General features: G+C 37.3%; 1 protein-coding gene across 1 annotated transcript in view; it reads right to left on the bottom strand.

Annotated features, from left to right (window-relative positions):
* The window catches only part of FMN2 (formin 2), a 396,703-nt gene that overhangs the window by 257,256 nt on the left and 116,726 nt on the right, over nt 1–22,721 (bottom strand). The window contains 2 exon segments of the mRNA XM_040451785.1: nt 1–872; nt 22,136–22,191. Of these exon segments, the coding sequence (XP_040307719.1) occupies nt 1–872; nt 22,136–22,191 (928 nt within the window).

Raw genomic sequence — 22,721 nt, 5'->3', positions numbered from 1 at the left:
GGGGGAGGAGGTATTCCCTCACCTGGCAGAGGAGGGGGAGGAGGTATCTCCACTACAGGAAGAGGAGGGGGAAGAGGTATTCCCTCATCAGGCAAAGGTGGAGGAGGGGGCGGTAACATTTGTGTACCAGGCAGAGGCGGAGGTGGAGGGATGGCTATACTGGGAACAACAGGTCTCGTTGTGCCAGGGAGAAGGGGAGGTGGGGGAGCTGCCATGCCTACACCAGGCACGGAACCGGAAGACTCTGTGCAAGGCAGAGGTGGTGAGGGTTGGATGTTAGGGCTGTTTTCAAAGGAAGAGAAAACAGAGTGTTCCTGGCTGGTTTCAAACTCGGTATGAAGAGAAGGATGGGAAGGCTGTGGCCCGGACTGTCTCTGACTGTCAGACTTCAGGAGGGATGGAGATGGTGGAGGCAACGTGGGCTGACATGTGTCGAGCTGTACCGATATTCGCCTTGGAGACACAATCAAAGAAATCTCCGAACAGAATTTTGTCTGAGGTCCGGAAGGTGAGGACGGCACAGGCGAGTGTCCACTCTCAGCCCCAGGTGGGTGGTGAGGACACTCTGGTAGTGTATTCACACAAGGCAGTATTGGTTTCCCACCCTCTTCTGTCGGGGATGTCCGCATTGACTTTGCCTGTAAAATCCTTTGAGGACGTACATCCTTTTCTCCTAAGCTGCGAGCTTCAAGACAGACATCTTCTAAGGGCGCACCTCCATTCTGAGCCCCATGACGGCCTCTGGCCATCTCCACGTCCAGGGCAGGATACCCCTTCTCCAGTTCAGCTATTTTGGTCCTCAGATCCTCAATGGTCTGTTCCAGCTGCTGAATTACAGTTGCCTGTCCTTCAGACTTCATGTCGGAAGCTTCCTGAGGGACAACAAAGACAGACGTAGTTGAATATAAAATAAGGACTTGGGGCACCTGGGTGGCTTAGCCAGTTAAACGCCCAACTTCAGCTCAGGTCATGATGTCACAGTTCATGAGGTCAAGCCCCATGTCGAGCTCGCGGCTGTCAGTGCAGAGCCTGCTTCGCTTCTTCGGTCTCCCTCTCTCTGCCCCTCCCCCACTTGTACTCTCTTAAAAATAAACATATATATGTATGTATATATGTGCATATACATACATACATACATATACAAAATAAATATATATATACATACATATAATAAGGACCAAAAACTATGTAAATAATAAAATAATTTTTAAAAGTTGTAAAATACGTTTGTTTGTTGGAATAATTCCAGAAGGATCCCTTCACAGAGAGATACTGTTAGTATTTCTATGTATCTTGTCCTTTTCACGCTTGGACTTCAAAGTGGTTTGCACATATCACCATAAAGTCCAAAGGCCATTGTTTGTCTAATCTTTAAATGGTCATTGAAGACAAGTAGACCAGTGAACATAGGGAAAAAAATTCTGAGTGAAAAACCAGTTTATTTCCTAGACAGGCTCCTCTCATACCTTCCCAAATAATATTTGCTATTAAGATGTTCCCTAAAGACATTTTAAATCCTCAGTTTTAAAAGTCATCGCTACCTTTTTAAAGGTAACCCACTGAAAGAATCTCCAATAAAATTATGTGAAATAGCTTTCACATCCATATGCATATGTGCCATTTCACTTATATCATGTTTACTTTAATTTTAATATTTTACCAAAGGCATTTCAGAAAGTGTTACCTGGATTAGTAAAATGTATAGATTATTTTCATTTCTCTAGCGTAACCTTAAAAGTGACCTTAAAGCATCAGTAAATATTTTTTAAGTTATCCTGATAACTTAGTAGTGTTCTCATTTTCCCATTTTTTTACAATGACCATATAAAAAGGTTAGGTGATAAAAGGCACACAAGAAGTAAATTCTGGAAAAGGTTTCTAAATTCAATTCTTAAATGTTATTACCAAGGCCAGCTTTTTTTCATTGTAGATTTGATTATAATGAAAGCACGATATGACCTCTTCTTCATAAAGCCATTATTCTCAGGAGCCAGAAACATAACAGGGTTTTTTAACACACAGAAGACAGAGTTAAACAAAATGCCAAAATGGAGGTCACAGTCAGAAATCTAATTGAAACAGATATAAGTAATAAGCCTGATGGAGAATTTAAAAAGGAACAATCATACAGATACTCAGTGGGCTTGAGAAAAGAGTGGGAGACTTCAAAGAGCCCCTTACCACAGAGATAAAAGAGTTAAAAAAAAAAAGTCAGTAATGAAAAATGCAATAACCAAGATTTGAAACAGACCGGATGTAAAAACACAAGGATGGAAGCAGCGCGGGAATGAGTAAGTGATATAGAAGGTAAAATAAATGGAAAATAAAGAGGCTGAACAAAAGAAAGATAGATTTATGGAATACAAGAATAGACTTAGGGAACTCAGTGATTCCATCAAATGTGATAACATTTGTATTATAAGAGTCCCAAAAGAAGAGAGAAAAGGGAGGGGGGCAGAAAATTAATTTGAAGAAATCTCATACCTGAAAACTTCCCTAACCTGGGGAAGGAACATAATGAAAGCGATATAAAAGTAAAGGATGTGAAGGAGAAGGAAGAGAAATAAGAGGAAGAAAAGGAAGAGAAACTGATCCTAAATCATAACAGCCTAGCACAATAGCAAGTATTACACTTCTTTCTACACAGATTTATGCTCTCACATTTACAAGCCAACTGGTCCAACACAACACTCAAAGACAATGATCATAGAAGATCATAGTACCCGTGGCTGTAAGGATTCCTGAGATTTTTATCCTTTCTAATTATTTATACGGGCAGCAGAAACAGACTTCTTAAATGGAATCAAGACAATTTGGCAGTTACTTGGATTGACTCTCCCAAGCTCCAGCACCTTCTCCTTCTACGTGCAGAAGTAGGAAGAAAAACTACATTTACAGGTTCCTTTGCAGTTAGGTTCATCCAATTAGATGCAGATACACAGAGATTTAGAAAGCGGAATGATAGGAGCCATACTCCAAGTGTCCTTAACTGTTCTGTTAGTGATCAAGATCTGCTAACTGGAAGCTGCTCTGAAAGAATGTTCCACTGTCTACTTTCCAGTTTCCAATGGTGGCTTCAAAGGTTTTAGCTTCCCTGGTATACCAGTTATATATGACTCCTTTGAAAAATTTCAGCCTAGAAGCAGATCTTTCAAACTTTCTAATCGTTCCATGAAAAACTTAACTGTGTATAGGAAGCCCTTCTGTTTAATGTATCTCGTATGGTTTCTGGTTCCTCAGTAAAGCCTGACTGATATAACCATGTACCAATACTTCAGGATAAAATACAGAGGGGAAAAAAAGCTTCTTCCAGTAAGCAGCCTGAGGTGATCTCCAAATATGGTTCACTATTCACTTGTCCCAGAATGCCCAACAACATCATGCAAATCAAAAGGTTCAAATCTTCATGTTCACTTTAAGAACACTAGTGAAACCATACAGACCATCAAGGGTATGCATATGGAAAAATCCACTAAATATGTGAAAGACATCACTTTACAAAACCAGTGGGTGCTATTCCATAGTTACAATGGTGTAGTTGGTAGGTATGCCCAGGCCAAATAGTAGGTCTGGACACAGGGTCAGTGGCCCAAAAAGAGTGCTGAATTTTTGCAGCACATCGATTAAAAATGCAGACAGTGATGCTGAACTTAAGGGTTTAGATGTAGATTGTTGGGTCATTGAGCAATTCATATAATCAAAAGCCCCCAAACACAGACTACCAGATTTACATAACTCACAGTCAGATTGACCAATACATGAGCTCCTAATGCCACATTAAAATGATCCTTACTGGAAAAGAACAAACGGTTCTAAACCAGAAGAGGAGATTGCACAGGAAAGAAAGAAAGAAATCCCAGGAGAAAATGACGAAATAAAAATTTATAGACTAGGAATAAATTCAGCATAAAATAAATGCAAATAAAAAGGTTTTTTTAATTGTGGGAAAAAAGATTCTCTTCCTTAAAAAAATGAAGTAAAAAATAAAGCAACAATATTCTTATTTCTAAAATGATTTTTTAAATGTTTATTTATTTACTTTGAGAGAGAGAGAGAGAGAGAGAGAGAGAGAGGCTGTGAATGAGCAGGGGAGGGGCAGAGAGAGAAGGAGAAAGAATCCCAAATAGGCACCATGCTATTGATGCAGAGCCTGACGTGGGGCTTGAAGTCATGAACCATGAGATCATGACTTAAGCCAAAATCAAGGGTCCGATACTTAACCTACTGAGCCACCCAGGCACTCCTCTAAAACTACTTTTTAGCCTAACTGTAAGCATGAACAAATTATTAGAATTAAAATTACTCAACTGTTAATTTTCTACTAGACAAACTTTCTGACTAAAAGATATGATGCCATGATAGATGACATCTTTTATGAAAAGATTTTCATTTTTTACAGTGTGTGAGAAATTCATCATTTCCCCAATGGCCTCTGACAATACTCTATAATGCAAAATAATCTTTTTAAACATGTATGTCAGTTGTCATCCTTACCAAATTAACTAACTCTGTCAGGTGCTCATTAATCAATCACTTTTCATATGATTCAGATTCTCTATCTCCTTCCCTGAAGTCAGGGAGCACAGGATTCTATAAGAGCAACAATTTTACCTTATACTGTATTTGCATCATGTGGCTTAAAATATCTACAAATCATTGGTAAAATGACATTGCCCAAACTAAAGCATGGTAGATAATAATAGATAGTCTGTGTTAAATGGGGATAGATTTGGGGTTGGACTTAATTCTATAAGTGGTCAATTTGTTAGAGTACATTGTTCTGTTGTGTAATCTACTTATTCTTTAAACAAAATGGTAGTTGAGGGCATCTGGATAATAAAAAGATGAGAAACTGAGGAACTGACACACTCCATAAGCTTCACAGGTTTTCAAATGTGAGACACAGTATGAATTAGAATGGGGAAACAGCAGAGGAAATAGACAAGGAAATAAAACTCCAAACTGACTTTCCAGTAAATATGGCAATGCTCGGCTTATGGTACCAAGAAGGTGGTGAAGTCAAAGAATTCATGAAGATGAGAGCAAACAGACTGCAAAAACAAAAGGCTGACGTTTGCGTAGAGAACTATTCTGTAGAGATAATTATTACAGATGGAGAACAGGAAAAAAAAAAAAAAGCTGTAGGGAGAGACTGTCTGCTTCTTACATTATTCCCAATGTAGAGAGAACAAAAAACCAAGTTGCTAAAATCCTGATTCCCCTCTATGACCCTATTTTAACCTGCAAAATCCCAGCCCAAATCAATGTTACAATCCTCTTATTCCATTCCAGGAAACAGCAATTAAGCTCATCTCAAACCTTAACTGATTAACCTGTAAAATAAGGCCAGCCATCTATACTTACAGAGTAGCCAAATGTATGTAAGGTTTTTGGTTCTGAATTCAGCTAAGATTCTTCAAAGAATCTTATCTGGCCTTCCTTATCCAGGACTATCAGTCAAGGGCTGGTGGGCTCTCAGAGAGTACCAATTCTCTGTAGAGCTATTTAGAGAAGGCTGTGTTGCCTGTCAGCAGTAGGAGTTAGTTTCTATTTGGGTCATATTTTGTATTTTTAAAAAAGATTTATAAAGAAATTTACATGGTAAGTAATAGTTATCATCAAGAAAAAAATGCTGTGTATTCTCTGGCTATTTAAGCAAAAGTCCTTTCAGAGCCCACCCACAAAGCTCAGATTTACTCTCTAAGAGCCTTCCAGGCACTCTGTGGTCCATGGAACGTCCTCAAGTTGAAAGCTTGTTCCTTCGTGTCTTGTGCCTGGTACTTAATCTTCCGTCTCTTCAGGGTACAGCTAGATAGAGGCCTATCAGATCCTCAAAGGATTTGACAATGGTAAAATGTACTTTCTATTATCTTTAGACTTCTACACTTTTCAAAAAAAACAGCATTTCCAGTAATTGTGTGACCCTTTACCCAATGTTAATTGTTCTATTAAAAATTAAAATAAACAATTTTTTAAAGGAGAATAGAAAAAAAGTGATCTTTATAATTTTTCAAAGAATCCAAATAATGGGTACATCCTTATAAATGGAAGAAAGATAACAAATCTATTTTAGTTATTCAACACAGTATGTAATATACCTTATATATTACCAATGTTGAGATAGTTTGTATTTTAAAATATTACTTCAAAAAAAAATATTACTTCAATCCCTTAAATCATTATAAGTGGTAAAGTCTGCCATCCACTTTGGCTGAACAATTTTATACAATACATTAGCCAAAATTCTTCCATTCCTGTACAATCTTATACTTGGGTGGTGATGGTTAGTTCTTATAAATTGTTTGAACACTTGCATATCACAAAATACAAGCTTCCATTAAAAAATAAAATGTTCGGGGCGCCTGGGTGGCGCAGTCGGTTAAGCGTCCGACTTCAGCCAGGTCACGATCTCGCGGTCCGTGAGTTCGAGCCCCGCGTCGGGCTCTGGGCTGATGGCTCAGAGCCTGCAGCCCGTTTCCGATTCTGTGTCTCCCTCTCTCTCTGCCCCTCCCCCGTTCATGCTCTGTCTCTCTCTGTCCCAAAAATAAATTAAAAACGTTGAAAAAAAATTTTAAAAAAAATAAAAAAATAAAATGTTCACCAAATTTTTTTTCTGATTACAAGATTATGATTCCCAGAAAAAGAACCATTAGTGTAACATTAAGGCTAAAACTGTCAAAAAGGAAGCCAAGATACACTCAAGTAAAGCTTTTGCTGAAAAGTTAATTCACTTCGTCTTTGAAACTTTATGATGTTTATAATGTAAGCAAGATACTTTGAGAGCCTAGAATATAAAAATAGATATTGGTAAGTTAACACTGTGATAATTTATTTTGTAAATGTTGATACGAGATATGTAATTTATTTTCTATCATTCAGATTTTCAAGTTCTGCTAAATTCTAATGCTATGTTACTGGCAAGTTACAACACCTGTAGACATCTATAAGATATAAATCCTACTCTTCACAAAAGCATATAAATTCTCTTTCATGATCTAAATTCTAAACAACATTCTAAGGTTTTTGAACAATGGCATTCCAGTTTTACAATAAGCCAATACATGCTATACACGACTCTATAGAAAAAGAAATCCAGATTTTAAAGAGATAAGATAATGCACAAAAATAAATTACCATCAATTTCAAGTTTGAAAAGGAATTTAAAGAAAGGAGGGACTATCAGAACATATGACAAGTAGAAAATAACTTACCTAGGTCTTCTTAAAGCAGAACATATCATGGAAAAGAAGAGCTTCACACACAGAAAGCTAAAAGGGCACCTCTGGAATCCTTACAATGAAACAGATGAACTATTGAAATTATAATATTGTTGAACTGGAAAGGATATGACAAATCTCTTCCAATCCCTTTATTGCTTAGGTGAGAAATGTGAGTTAGAGGGAAGAGGGATTTGTCAAAACTCATAATTGGCTGTATTCCTTTTAACATCTCTTCATTGCAGTAGTTAACAATTTGATCGATGAGAAGGTTAAAGTCAACATCATTAGTGATAACCAAAGTAGAAGTAATAAATGTGTTGATAAAGGGGGTCAGGAAAAACGAGGAAAAAAAATAGCAAAGAGAACCTGCTTTTTTTTTGGTTCCCCCACAACTTCTGAATTTTCTCTCCAGTTATTTGAGCTGCGGTTGTGGCAACATTCTGGACCATAATCTAATATAGTTCCAAATAGTGCAAGGAAGAAAAACACTCTTGTTATAGTTTCATTTTCATTAATGGTCTGTGGATATAAAGCGCAACTCAGTTTTCCACCTCCTCACCACCTTCTTCTTTAACCCAACTAATCTCTAACATTAAAGACTTCCTAAAAAAACAAAGCTTGGAGGAAACTGAATGGGATGGATTAAGAAGATTAGCCAGAGTGGTAGAACTGCGTTTCAACCCTGTTGCTCTCCTAAAACTGCTCTCCCAGTAACCCCTCCTGTTCTTATTGCCTATAATTTTATACTCTCTCCCTTCCATTTTGTTTTCTCTGTTCCCTCCTTTGGATTTTTTTGGGGGGGAGTAGGGTACCAAACCTACAGTAACTCCCAAGACTTTGTTCTTAACCCACTATCCTCTCTGTATATGTGAGGAGAGCACATAGAGTTTTATATCTTTAGTCTTCATCTCTATACTGATTATTGCAAAGTTTTTCTCTCCCAACAATACTTCACTTCCGTATCGTGATTGGTTAGCTAGCATTGCTTTTTGATCACCTGACATTTTCCTTAAATTTAAGGAATTTATTTTCCAAAGAAATATCTAGGCACAGTAGTATCTCTCAATCATTTTGCCAAGTCATTGGCTCATAATGTGTACCACAATCACATAGAAGATTTATTAAAACACAAATTGTTAGTACCCACCCCCAGAGTCTCCAATTCAGTAGGTCTGGAGCAGGGCCTGGGCATTTGCATTTCTAATCAGTTCCCAGGTAATGCTGATGCTGCTGGTCCAGGGACCACACTTTGAGAACTATAGTCAATTTTTACCCTAGCTATGGTTACCAAATCCATTATTTCAACTTTGGCTGCTACTTTTCCTTTTATCAGATAAGTACCTTAGTTCAGATTCTCCTGACCTGACAATGCGGATACATTGAGAGTTTAATAACTGGTCCTCCTTCTTGGCTCCGAGAGGCATGTCACAGCCTTCTTGTGCTTGGGAACACTAGACAGAGGTGCAGCACTATGCCCAGGGAGGGGGGTGCTTTTTAAACAGTGATATCAACAAAAAGCATAATGAGGCAAAAAAAAAAAAAAATATATGGCACTAAATAGATTGCAGAAAGGATACTTGTTTGCAGCACAAGCTGAAACAAGAAGGCAGAGTGTCATCTTATTCCACCCGAGCGGGGCAAGTGCATGTAGGGTAACTCAAATTGTTCACCACTTTATGCATGTCTACAAATGAACGTGAAAGCCCTGTGAGTATTGATTTTAGGGCCACAGATATTGCAGATACATATTCCGCAAATATAGAAGCCATGAATAATGAGAGTCAACTCAATCATGAAAGCAACTTTCAAAACCAGATATAAAAACAATAATGACAAAAAAATAACAGCTAATATTTTGAGTGCCAGGAGCACATAAACTAATGCATTGAAGTTAATGCACTTAAATTAATGCATCTAAATGTCACAAAACCCCTGTGAGATAGAAGTTTAAAGATGGGGGGACTAAGGCACAGAGACTAAGGCACAGCAAAATACTTTGCTTAGGTTTGCAAGTTAAAAGAATAACTGGTATTTGTGCCCAGGGAAACTGACCCAAAGCCCACGTCTTCAGCCACTATGCACGAACAGAGGCAAATTTTCTCCCATTTGCCAATAAGCACCCTCCGCTCTAGTCAGTGTGGTCTCCCACTATTTAGCTATTCATCAAATATTTTCTGAGCTCCTAAAAAATGTCGGGTGCTATGTTTGATAGAGGAAAGGCAAAGAATGAGGGCAGTCTTAGCTTTAGGGAGCTCAACTGTCTATGAGACACGCATAAGTCAACCATTATGGAAAAAGAAGACAGGTATGTGGGTCCCAGAGTAGGGATGCCAAAATGACTCTCTAGATTGAAGTCTCAGAAAGTGTCTAAGTGGAAGTAAAGTTTAACATGAGTTTAGATGAACAAATAAATAGAAATTAAGTCGATTTTAAAGGCGGGGGAGGTTAGGAATATAAAAGAAACATAAAAAGACAGATATGAAGGATCCTAAACTAGACTATTTTTCAGAAAACGAGGGTATGTTTTAAGGCTGGAACAAACAAAATGTAGGAAATAGTGGGCCGTAAATCCAAAGACGGAGAATGGTAAGGAAAAGCCTGTCATGCAGTCTCCAGGGTCTGATTTTTTTTCTCAAATGTTAGGAGCAGTCACTGAATGAGTGTCAGCAGATATCAGATATAAGTAAATGTGGATTTGAGAAAGATAACTCAAGGCCTTGTGGAGGAAAGATTGGAAAGGATTAAGAGTGGAAGTACAGAACCCTGTTGGGGACTATCACAACAATCCAGATAAGACCAGGCCCCTGGCAAAAGAGGCCCAGGAGGTGGAAAAGCAAAGCTGGTTGCTTGAGGAATACACTGAGTCACCTCTTACATCACCTGGTCACCTGGTGCCTGTCATATCCTGCCCCACAAACCCCATCCCCTGACAAAATGCCACATTCACTTTCACTTTTGTGCCTTTATTCTCTTTTCTCATCTGAAATTCTTACTCTCCTTCCCTCCATCTGTTCAAAAACTATCACTTTCAGGACTTGATCTAAGTTTCACCCTTCCTAAGAAGCTGTCCTTAATTATAATTCCTCAAAAATATTCCTTTTTTTTGTTTTGTTTTAGTTCTGTAATACAATATATACCAAACACCTTGGCAGAATCATATTACATCTTGCAAATCATTTCATGTATATGGAAGAGCCTGGGACCTTATAACTGTTTACATTTCCTTCAATATCTACCACAAATACCTTGCACACAGTACTTCAAGAGATGTCCAATAAAGGATAAGCAACCCTTATAAGCTAAGAACTTTATGGGCTCGGCTATTCTTTCAGATGAGCTGCTTGACCTATTTGCCATTCTCCATAGGATATCAACCATGTTGTCCAACAAATGAGCTTTATGCCATCTAACACTCAACAAAGCAAAGATACAACCTCATTTCACCTCTGAGCCCTACTGCCCTAGAGAAAAGTGAAAACAAAGTGTGATATCTAATTCATTCCTCACATTCTCATCTTAAATTTTAACCATTTTCCAGATGCTAACTGCTTTTCATTCTTAAAATTAATAGAACAGTTTCTGTTTTTATTTCTAAAGTTAAAATGTCTAAATTTTTCTCTGAGCTAGTTGGGAGTTTCCACAAAATGAAAATATATTTTCCAGAAAAATCCTTTCTTCCCCTTAACATCTTGCCCAAACGTTACCCATTTTCAAAGTCAGTGCCTCCACCCCCAGGCTGTCCTGCATCTCTTCCAGTCAGTCCCAACCACCTTCCACCTTGCCCCTCCCCTGGTCCACTGGGTCAAAGTGTCAAGCACCCAAGAATTATCATCACAGATGACTAGATGACCCATGTTTTCTCCCCTCAACCATCTCTCTCTCTCTCTCAACCATCTCCCTCTACCTCTTTCTCTCTCTCCTTTAACCCCTATTTTTCTTACTCTGCTTTATGTTTTGGTTATTTACTTGTCTTTTAAATCATGATTTTGTGGGTTGATAATAACCATAGAAATTCATATTACTTTTTGCCTTGGAGTTTAGAAGGAACTTACATTAAACAATTTTTCCAGCCCTTTGATATGTGTAATACATTCCAACAAAATTCAAGTGGCTTCTTGGTTTTATGTCTCCATCATTATCCTTTCAGAATCACATTCACCCACACCTTTCTTTTGATCTGACCAATGCTTCTTTTACTCTCTAAATGTTTCTAGCCAAGACACATGTGAGTAATCCCTCAAGAACCATCAACTAGGCTACCTCACATTACTCACATCTTTTTCCTTGATTTGTTCCCAAATAAAGATGTTTCTGAAATAATAAATTGTACTGAGTCGTTATTGTAGAAGAGCACTATAACAGATACTTTAAGGACAACCAATGGAAAACAATATTTAATTCCTCAAATAAGTTTGCAATCAAATTAGGCATTGAGGGGACCAAGGAACACTGATCAGAGCAGGAACCTAAGAAAAGAGTTTTAAGCCAATTTCAAAGGAATTGAAAATGGACTGAAATAGGATTTTGCTGGTTTTCTCAAGTCAGAGCATTTTTCTGACTTTTGACAATTTGTTTGCATATAAACCATACAACATAAAGGGTAAGAGAGTGCTGATACTATTTAATTTCTTTTTATTTTCCAGGACTTGGTAAGAGACATGGCTATTCACTATTAACAAAAATTTTAATGAGTAGAGAGACTTAACTTTGAGTTGCCTGATATTATCAATTATTACCCAAAGCTAGAATTTTTAGAGATCAAATTGTATTCTATTTACCTTTAAACTAGCCCATTTGCATTAGAAAGATGTGATGAGTTTCAGGAAGATGTTTCAAAACACAATTTTATATGTTCAGTTGACCCTTTAACAGCACCAGAGTTAGAGGCACCAAACCCCCACACAGTAAAAATCCGTGTATTACTTTGACTCCCCCAAAACCTGTTGACTGGAAGCCTTAGTGATAACATAAACAGTCAATTAACACATATTTTGTATGTTATATGCTTTGCATACTACATTATTACAATAAAGTAAGCTAGAAAAAATATTACTAGGAAAATCATAAAGAAAAGATAATACATTTACAGTACTATATTTATGGGAACCAAATCCACATATAAATGATCCTGCACAATTCAAACCCATGTAGTTCAAGGGTTGACTGTAATTTCAGAAGGAAAAAATAAGTCAAAAATTGGGTGGTAACCAGTTTTGTTATCATAAATTAATCTTTCATACAGGAACATTTTTTAGAGATTATAATTATCTATTTTAGAATATAAAAGAGTTTATAGTTTAGATAGTATTTCAAATATTAAAGAATATAAAACAGAATTGAAAGACAGTCTTATTTCAGTTTTATGAAGTAATTCTTTAGACAGATTTTCAGAGCATATCACTTAAAAATAAATATCAATAAATGAGGTCCTAAAGAATGTAGTTTTATTTGAAAACTTTCTCTAATTCCATAGGGCCATCAATAAAAGCACTCAGGGAGAAAGCTATAGTTTTTTGTTTGTTTGTTTGTTTTTACATGAGTACCAGCTGTATTTGCTTTAAGCATCAAACTCTTGGGCAACACCACAGCCTTCACCTCCTTTTAGCTGAGAAAAGGCTTTATGAGTTATGTGGGGGTTTTTTTCCCAGGGATATGGAGCTCTCAGAATTATTAACTATAGGAAGAGAGTAAAAGTCAAAATTCATTCAATAAATTCCAGTGTGCTCAGACTGAGAGAACAGGTGCCTGAACTCACATCTGAAGAAAAATTTACAGGGTGCTTTCCAAACCTGCTCCACGCCTCTGACTAAGCAGTCCTAGTGATCTCGCGTTACAACCACAGAATAATTCAGGCAGCCTGGGATGGACCAGAAAGCCTATTCAGATCATCATTCATACAGAGCAAATGGACTTAAAACCTCTCATTTCCTTCAGCAGTGGGTAACATACAGAGATACAGAACTGCCATCTAGTGACTAAGCAGAAAAAAGCAAAGTGCTTTACATGAAAATAAAATTGTAAGGTTTTTGTTGTTGTTGTTGCTCTTTCGTGTTTTTTGTTTGTTTTTTGTTTTGTTGTTGTTTTTGTTGTTTTAAGAGTTGTGAAATGCTGGGGTGCCTGGGTGGCTCAGTCAGTTGAGCATCTGACTCTGGATATAGACTCAGGTCATGATGTCATGGTTTGGGAGATTGAGGCCAGCATCATGTTCTGTGATGACAGTGCAGGGCCTGCTTGGGATTCGCTCTCTCCCTCTCTCTGCCTCTCCTCTGCTCACGCTCTTTCTCTCAAAATAAATAAACATTCTAAAAAAATTAAAAAATAAGAGTAGTGAAATACTAAAGTTAGCAAAAAAAAAAAAAGTGGCACAATTTAACACACCAAAGTTATACCAAAACTTAAAAATGTATGGGGAAACTAAGGAGCCTCTATATGTGCCTTTGAAACATATCTTGATATTTGACTCTTATAAATGATATATTGTAAATATAATAGAATAACTTAAAATAAACTTATCTAACAATGTCATGATTTGGGCACAAATGGTATTAAATAGCCATAGGGCAACTGCTCATGTAAAAGTATAATTTTTATCATAGTGTAGCAAATATGAGGTATAAAATCAAACAGACCTATATTCAAATCCTGGCTCTTAAACCTTTATCAATTTGTGACTCTAAGTAAGTTAACTCCTGTAAACATCTTTTTTCTCTATCAGTTAAATGAATTAAAATACTTACTTTAAAGGACTATTTTAAGAATTGCATAAGATCATGCAGTGAAAGTGTATATGCATAGTAGATTGGTAATTAATTCTAGTTTTTTTATCATTTTGATGACCATTTACTTTAAGCACTTATGAAATACACACATATTACCTAAGAAAAGAACCAGTCCATAAGTAAACTTATGACAAAGAAAGTAAACAATCATTTTTGAGGAATTAACCTCAGTTTCTCCCAAATACTGCTTCCTCTCAATTAATTTATTGTATTTTCTGGCTTATAGAGAGTTCACTGGCAATACGGAAAGCAGATATGAAATTTAAGTTAATCTATTTCACCCCTGAATTTCCAAAGCTGTAACATCGGGCATTTGTAAAACACCCAGTGCATTGGGTTTCCTGCTTCTTACAATATATTTTACCATGGTTCACAGCTCAAGAAAAATGGAAAAATCACTATAATTTTACATACATGAATTGATACTTGAATCTTAATACACACAGCAATGTCGCATGTTTATCATTTTTATAGTATAAATTATGTTTTGTTGAGGCTTTCTTTGGCATTATCATATGTAATCAAAATTCAATAGTATATGCCCTGGAAATAATAATTTAGAAAAATCTAACATATTATCAGATTACAACTTAGTCATGCCTCAAAAAAATAAAAAATAAAAAATAAAAGAAGCTGTAGAAAATGAGAGGATATTTTCAGGGCACTATTTTTCTTAATTATTTTTGAATTTATTTCTCTGCCTCTTTTTATCTTTCTTCATCTCAATCACTGTTGGCTAATCATTACACAATTTATTAAATAACCATCAGCTCAGAACACCATCCCTCTCCAAAAGCCCTGGCCTTGTGTAGGTCTCTGCTCTGACAAAAAGCTGAAAAAACATGTTTTGTGACACTATCCTGAAGAGTATCATTAGTCTTGGAGCACCTGGGTGGCTCAGTCAGTTAAGCATCTGACTTCAGCTCAGGTCTTGATCTCATGGTCTGGGAGTTTGAGCCCCGTGTCAGGCCCTGTGCTGACTGCTCAGAGCCTGGAGCCTGCTTCAGATTCTGTGTCTCCCTCTCTCTCTGCCCCTCCCCAGCTCATACTCTGTCTCTCTCTTTCAAACATAAATAACATTACAAACTTAAAAAGAAAAAAAGAGTATCTTTAGTCTTACAACCATGGCCAATGTAGCTACATCTTTTAATTATTACTATTTGTTTAGTTGAAGTATAGTTGACATATTAGTTTCAGATAGGTAAAACAGGTGAAGGGGATTAAGAGGTACAAATAAAATAAATAATAATAAGTAAGTCACAGGAATGAAAAGTACACTGTAGGTCTCAATAATATTGTAGTAACTTCATAGCTGTATTTTTTTAAAGCATGAGTAAATTGTAGTTCTTGCACATTGTTATGTTCTCATTGCTCCTCCAGAGGGAGCACAACCTTCATGTATGATTCAGGACGCTGCTTTTCAAAAGGGATGTCAATTTTAACTTGGAAAAGCTCTCAAAAATCAGCAAATTCTTTAATCTGACAGAGAAAAACACCATGTCCCAGAAATCCTAGTATGCTGTTACACACTAACCAGAAACAGAACTGGGCCTTGAACCTGGATGAGAATCTTCTCACCTTCCACTAGGCTGTGCTGGAGGATAGGGTCTTCTTACTGATAATATCTAGTACTCAGTTATTTTCAAAAGACTAGTTGGAAGAAAGTATAAATACATTTTTAAAAACTGGTTTTGTATCCAAAAGAGCAATTGCTATCTACAATTACTATTCTATATGTTTCCTTTCTTGCAGTCTTTTTTTCTTTAATAGTGTTTTGATTTCAAAAAACAAAATTTGGCTTCTTTAGTAAAAGAAAAACGGTTTCTGTGGGAATTAAACAGGCACTAACTAATGTTTCATCCACCAAAGTAACTTAAAAATACGATTTGACTTTAGAAAACCTCTGGCGAGTTGTTCAAACTCGCATCCATGTAACTATTAGTTCAGCCAGGCACATCTCCATGTGACATCTGGAATGGAAACTGTCCTGCTGGACCCAGCTTCTGTCAGGCCCAACTCTTTGGCTAGATACAGAATGATGCAGCTTCTAAAAACTTGTACTCCGTTCCACTTCAAGGTTGATTTTTTTTTTCAAAGCCTAAATGGAAGACAACATCCCCTTCCACATGATTATATTTCCCTGAAGACAGAGAAATAAGGATGGCCTCAGCTAGCTGGCACATGAAAAAGAAAATCAGAACCTGTCACAGTTTTAAGACAAGTAAGAGAGAAAGTATGAAAGAAAGGGAGTAGGATTCAACATCCTAATAAGATCTTCTTACTTCATATAAATAAATGGAACAAAATAGAGAAGCCAGAAGTGGACCCACAGATGTATGTTCAACTAATCTTTGACAAAGCAGGAAAGAGTATCCAATGGGAAAAAAACAGTCTCTTCAATAAATGGTGCTGGAGTAACTGGACAGCAACATGCAGAAGAATGAAACTGGACAGTTTCTTATACCATATGCAAAAATAAACTCAAAATGGGTGAAAGACCTAAATGTGAGACAGGAAACCATCAAAATCCTACAGGAGAAAACAGGCAAAACTTCTTTGACCTTGCTGCAGTAACTTCTTACTAGATGTGACTCCGGAGGTATGGGAAACAAAAGCAAATATGAACTACTGGGACCTCATCAAGATAAAAAGGTTCTTCTGCACAGCGAAGGAAACAATCAACAAAACGAAAAGGCAACCAACAGAATGGGAGAAGATATTTGCACATAACATATTGAATAAAGGGTTAGTATCAAATATGTATAAAGAACTTATCAAATTCAACACCCCAAAAAACAAATATTCCAGTGAAGAAATGGGCAAAAGACATGAATAGACACTTTTCCAAAGAAGACATCCAGATGGCTAACAGACACATGAAAACATACTCAACAATAAGGGTCTTCCCAAATGAAAACTGAAGGAATTCATCACCACTAAACCAGCCCTACAAGAGATCCTAAGGGGGATCCTGTGAGACAAAGTACCAGAGATATCGTTACAAGCATGAAACCTACACACATCACAATGACTCTAAACCCATATCTTTCTATAATAACACTGAATGTAAATGGACTAAATGTGCCAACCAAAAGTCATAGGGTATCAGAATGGATAAAAAAACAAGGCCCATCTATTTGCTGTCTACAAGAGACTCATTTTAGACCTGAGGACACTTTCAGATTGAAAGTGAGGGGATGGAGAACTATCTATCATGCTACTGGAAGTCAAAAGAGAGCTGGAGTAGCCATACTTATATCAGACAAACTAGACTTTAAATTAAAGGCTGTAACAAGAGATAAAAAAGGGCATTATATAATAATTACAGGCTCTATCCATCAAGAAGAACTAACAATTATAAATGTCTATGCACCGAGTACGGGAACCCCAAATATATAAAACAATTACTCACAAACATAAGCAACCTTATCGACAAGAATGTGGTAATTGCAGGGGACTTTAATACCCCACTTACAACAATGGATAGATCATCGAGACACATGGTCAATAAAGAAACAAGGGCCCTGAATGATACATTGGATCAGATGGACTTGACAGATATATTTAGAACTCTGCATCCCAAAGCAACAGAATATACTTTCTTCTCAAGTGCACATGGAACGTCCTCCAAGATAGATCACATACTGGGTCACAAAACAGCCCTTCATAAATATACAAGAATTGAGATCATCCCATGCATACTTTTGGACCACAATGCCATGAAGCTTGAAATCAACCACAGGAAAAAGCCTGGAAAACTTCCAAAAGCATGGAGGTTAAAGAACACCCTACTAAGAATGAATGGGCCAACCAGTCAATTAGAGAAGATATTATAAAATATATGGGGGGGGGGCGCCTGTGTGGCTCAGTTGGTTGGGTGACCAACTTCGGCTCAGGTCATGATCTCGTGGTCCGTGAGTTCGAGCCCTGCGTCGGACTCTGTGCTGACAGCTCACAGCCTGGAGCCTGTTTCAGATTCTGTGTCTTCCTCTCTCTCTGACCTTCCCCCATTCATGCTCTGTCTCTCTCTGTCTCTAAAATGAATAAACGTTAAAAAAAATTTAAAGAAAATGTATGGAAACAAATGAAAATGAAAATACAACAATCCAAACACTTTGAGATGCAGCAAAGGTAGTCCTGAGAGGAAAATACATTGCAATCCAGGCCTATCTCAAGAAACAAGAAAAATCCCAAATACAAAATCTAACAGCACACCTAAAGGAAATAGAAGCAGAACAGCAAAGACAGCCTAAACCCAGCAGAGGAAGAGAAATAATAAAGATCAGAGCAGAAATAAACAATATAGAATCTAAAAAACTGTAGAGTTGGTTTTTTGAAAAAATAAACAAAATTGATAAGCCTCTAGCCAGGTTTCTCAAAAAGAAAAGTGAGATGACCCAAATAGATAAAATCATGAATGAAAATGGAATTATTACAACCAATCCCTCAGAGATACAAGCAATTATCAGGGAATAGTATGAAAAATTATATGCCAACAAACTGGGCAACCTGGAAGAAATGGACAAATTCCTAAACACCCACACACTTCTAAAACTCAAACAGGAAGAAATAGAAAATTTGAACAGACCCATAACTAGTGATGAAATTGAATCACTTATCAAAAATCTCCCAACAAATAAGAGTCCAGGACCAGATGGCTTCCCTGGGGAATTCTACCAAACATAGAAAGCAAAGGTAATACTTTTCCTTCTCAAGCTGTTCCAAAAAATAGAATGGGAAGGAAAACTTCCAGACTCATTCTATGAAGCCACCATTACTTTGATTCCTAAACCAGACAGAGACCCAGCAAAAAAAGAGAACTACAGGCCAATATCTCTGATGAATATGGATGCAAAAATTCTCAATAAGATACTAGCAAATCGAATTCAACAGCTTATAAAAGGAATTATTCACCATGATCAAGTGGGATTCATTCCTGGGATGCAGGGCGGATTCACCATTCGCAAATCAATCAACGTGATACATCACATTAATAAAAGAAAAGAACCATATGATCCTGTTAATCAATGTAGAAAAAGCACTTGACAAAATTCAGCATCCTTTCTTAATAAAAACACTTGAGAAAGTCGGGATAGAAGGAACATAACTTAACATCATAAAAGCCACTTATGAAAAACCCACAGCTAATATCATCCTCAATGGGGAAAAACTGAGAGATTTCTCCCTGAGATCAGGAACACGACAGGGATGTCCACTCTCACCGCTGTTGTTTAACAGAGTGTTGGAAGTGCTAGCCATCAGCAATCAGACAACAAAAGGAAATCAAAGGCATCAAAATTGGCAAAGATGAAGTCAAGCTTTCACTTTTTGCAGATGACATGATATTATACATAGAAAATCCGGTAGACTCCACCAAAAGTCTGCTAGAACTGTTACATGAATTCAGCAAAATCAATGTACAGAAATCAGTTGCATTCTTATACACTAATAATGAAGCAACAGAAAGACAAATAAAGAAACTGATCCCATTCATAATTGCACCAAGAAGCATAAAATACCTAGGAATAAATCTAACCAAAGATGTAAAACATCTGTATGCTGAAAACTATAGAAAGCTTATGAAGGAAATTGAAGAAGATACAAAGAAATGGAAAAACATTCCATGCTCATGGATTGGAAGAATAAATATTGTTAAAATGTCAATACTACCCAAAGCTATTTACACATTCAATGCAAACCCAATCAAAATTGCACCAGCATTCTACTCGAAGCTAGAACAAACAATCCTAAAATTTGTATGGAACCACAAAAGGCCCTGAATAGCCAAAGTAATTTTGAAGAAGACCAAAGCAGGAGGCATCACAATCCCAGACTTTAGCCTCTACTACAAAGCTATAATCATCAAGACAGCATGGTACTGGCACAAAAACAGACACATAGACCAATGGAATAGAATACAAACCTCAGAAATAGACCCACAAACGTATGGCCAACTCATCTTTGACAAAGCAGGAAAGAATATCCAATGGAAAAAAGACAGTCTCTTTAACAAATGGTGCTGGGAGAACTGGACAGCAACATGCAGAAGGTTGAAACTACACCACTTTCTTACACCATTCACAAAAATAAACTCAAAATGTGTAAAGGACCTGAATGTGACACAGGAAACCATCAAAACCCTAAAGGAGAAAGCAGGAAAAGACCTCTCTGACCTCAGCCGCAGCAATTTCTTACTCAACACATCCCCGAAGACGAGGGAATTAAAAGCAAAAATGAACTATTGGGACCTCATGAAGATAAAAAGCTTCTGCACAGCAAAGGAAACGATCAACAAAACTAAAAGGCAACCAACGGAATGGGAAAAGATATTTGCAAATGACATATCGGACAAAGGACTAGTATCCAAAATCTATAAAGAGCTCACCAAACTCCACACCCAAAAAACAAATAATCCAGTGAAGAAATGAGCAGAAAACATGAATAGACACTTCTCTAAAGAAGACATCCAGATGGCCAACAGGCACGTGAAAAGATGCTCAACATCACTCCTCATCAGGGAAATACCAATCAAAACCACACTCAGATATCACCTCACGCCAGTCAGAGTGGCCAAAATGAACAAATCAGGAGACTATAGATGCTGGAGAGGATGTGGAGAAACGGGAACCCTCTTGTTGGTGGGAATGCAAAGTGGTGCAGCCACTCTGGAAAGCAGTGTGGAGGTTCCTCAGAAAATTAAAAACAGATCTACCCTATGACCCAGCAGTAGCACTGCTAGGAATTTACCCAAGGGATACAGGAGTACTGATGCATAGGGGCACTTGTACCCCAATGTTTATAGCAGCACTCTCAACAATAGCCAAATTGTGGAAAAAGCCTAAATGTCCATCAACTGATGAATGGATAAAGAAATTGTGGTTTATATACACAATGGAGCACTACATGGCAATGAGAAAGAATGAAATATGGCCCTTTGTAGCAACGTGGATGGAACTGGAGAGTGTGATGCTAAGTGAAATAAGCCATACAGAGAAAGACAGATACCATATGTTTTCACTCTTATGTGGATCCTGAGAAACTTAACAGAAACCCATGGGGGAGAGGAAGGGAAAAAAAATGAGGTTAGAGTGGGAGAGAGCGAAAGCATAAGAGACTCTTAAAAACTGAGAACAAACTGAGGGTTGATGGGGGGGTAGGAGGGAGGGAAGTGTAGGTGATGGGCATTGAAGAGGGCATCTTTTGGGATGAGCACTGGGTGTTGTATGGAAACCAATTTGACAATAAATTTCATATATTAAAAAAAAAAGAAAAGAAAAGATACTCAACATCACTCATCATCAGGGAAATACAAATCAAAACCACAGTGAGATACCACCTGTCAGAATAGCTAACATTAACAACTCAGGTAACAACAGATGTCAGAGAGGATGTGATGTAAGGAGAATCCTTTTGCAATGTTGGTTGGAATGCAAACTGGTGCAGCCACTCTGGAAAACATGAAGTTTCCTCAAAAAATTAAAAATAGAACTACCCTATGACCCAGCAATTGCACTATTAGGTATTTATCCAAAGGACACAAAAATGCTGATTCAAAGGGACACACGCATGCCAATGTTTATGGCAGCTCTTTCAGCAATAGCCAAATTATGGAGAAAGCCCAAATGTCCATTGACTGATGAATGGATAAAGAATATGTGGCACACACTCACACACACACACACACACACACACACACACACACAATGGACTATTACTCAGTGATCCAAAAAGAATGAAACCTTGCATTTGCAACAGCGTGGATGGAAATAGAGAGTATTATGCTAAGTGAAGTAAGTCAGAGAAAGACAAATACCATATCATTCCACTCTTGTGGAATTTAAGAAACAAAACAGATAAATAGGGGAAGGGAAAGAAAAATAAGATAAAACGGAGAGTGAGACAAGCCATAAGAGACTCTTAAATATAGATAACAAACTGAGGGTAGTTGGAGAGGAGGTGGGGAGGGGAATAGGCTAAAGGGGTGATGGGTAATAAGGAGGGCACTTGTTGGGTATGAGCAGTGGGTGTTTTATGTAAGTGATGAAGCACTGGCTTCTACTCCTGGAACCAATACTACATTATATGTTAACTAACTTAAATTTAAATGAGTAAATTTTAAAAAAAAGATCTTCTTACCTGCTGAACAGCATCCGAACATTTTTTTGGAGTTTCCAAAACAGCAGACTGCGATTCTGGTTTGAAAAAGAAAAAGAGTCAGTATCTTAAAGAAGAAATTTCCCAATTCCTCAATCAGAAAACAAAACTAACTAAAGCATATCTTTAACCAGAAGTACCAAAACATCCAGTTTATCTTCCAATTATACTTCTGTATTATAAAGACATGACTACTTTTCAGCATATATAACACAGATAATGACTAATGCTCACGTCATTATTTTTTAAATTAGAATAGCCTCATGCCCTTCTTCAACACACCAATCATAATTATTTTTCTCAACTGCTAGCGTCTATTTTGTGCTAGGAAATACCTGTTGAAACATTCACTTATATTATTTACTTAGCTCAAGTCTGTACAATGATAGAACTCATCAATCTTGAAGGATGGGATTCAGTTGTCTTATCTATTGACAACTTTCCTTCTAATTTCTTTTTTTTTTTTTCTTATTTTAGAGAGAGAGAGAGAGCAGACGAGAGAGGGACAGATGGAGAGAGAGGAGAGAGAGAGAGAGAGAGAGAGAGAGAGAGAGAGAGAGAGAGAGAG

Source organism: Herpailurus yagouaroundi, unplaced genomic scaffold (assembly GCF_014898765.1).
Source record: "Herpailurus yagouaroundi ecotype Mexico unplaced genomic scaffold, PumYag 205, whole genome shotgun sequence".
NCBI classification, from domain to species: Eukaryota; Metazoa; Chordata; class Mammalia; order Carnivora; family Felidae; genus Herpailurus; species Herpailurus yagouaroundi.
This window is presented reverse-complemented; position numbering and strand designations above follow the sequence as displayed.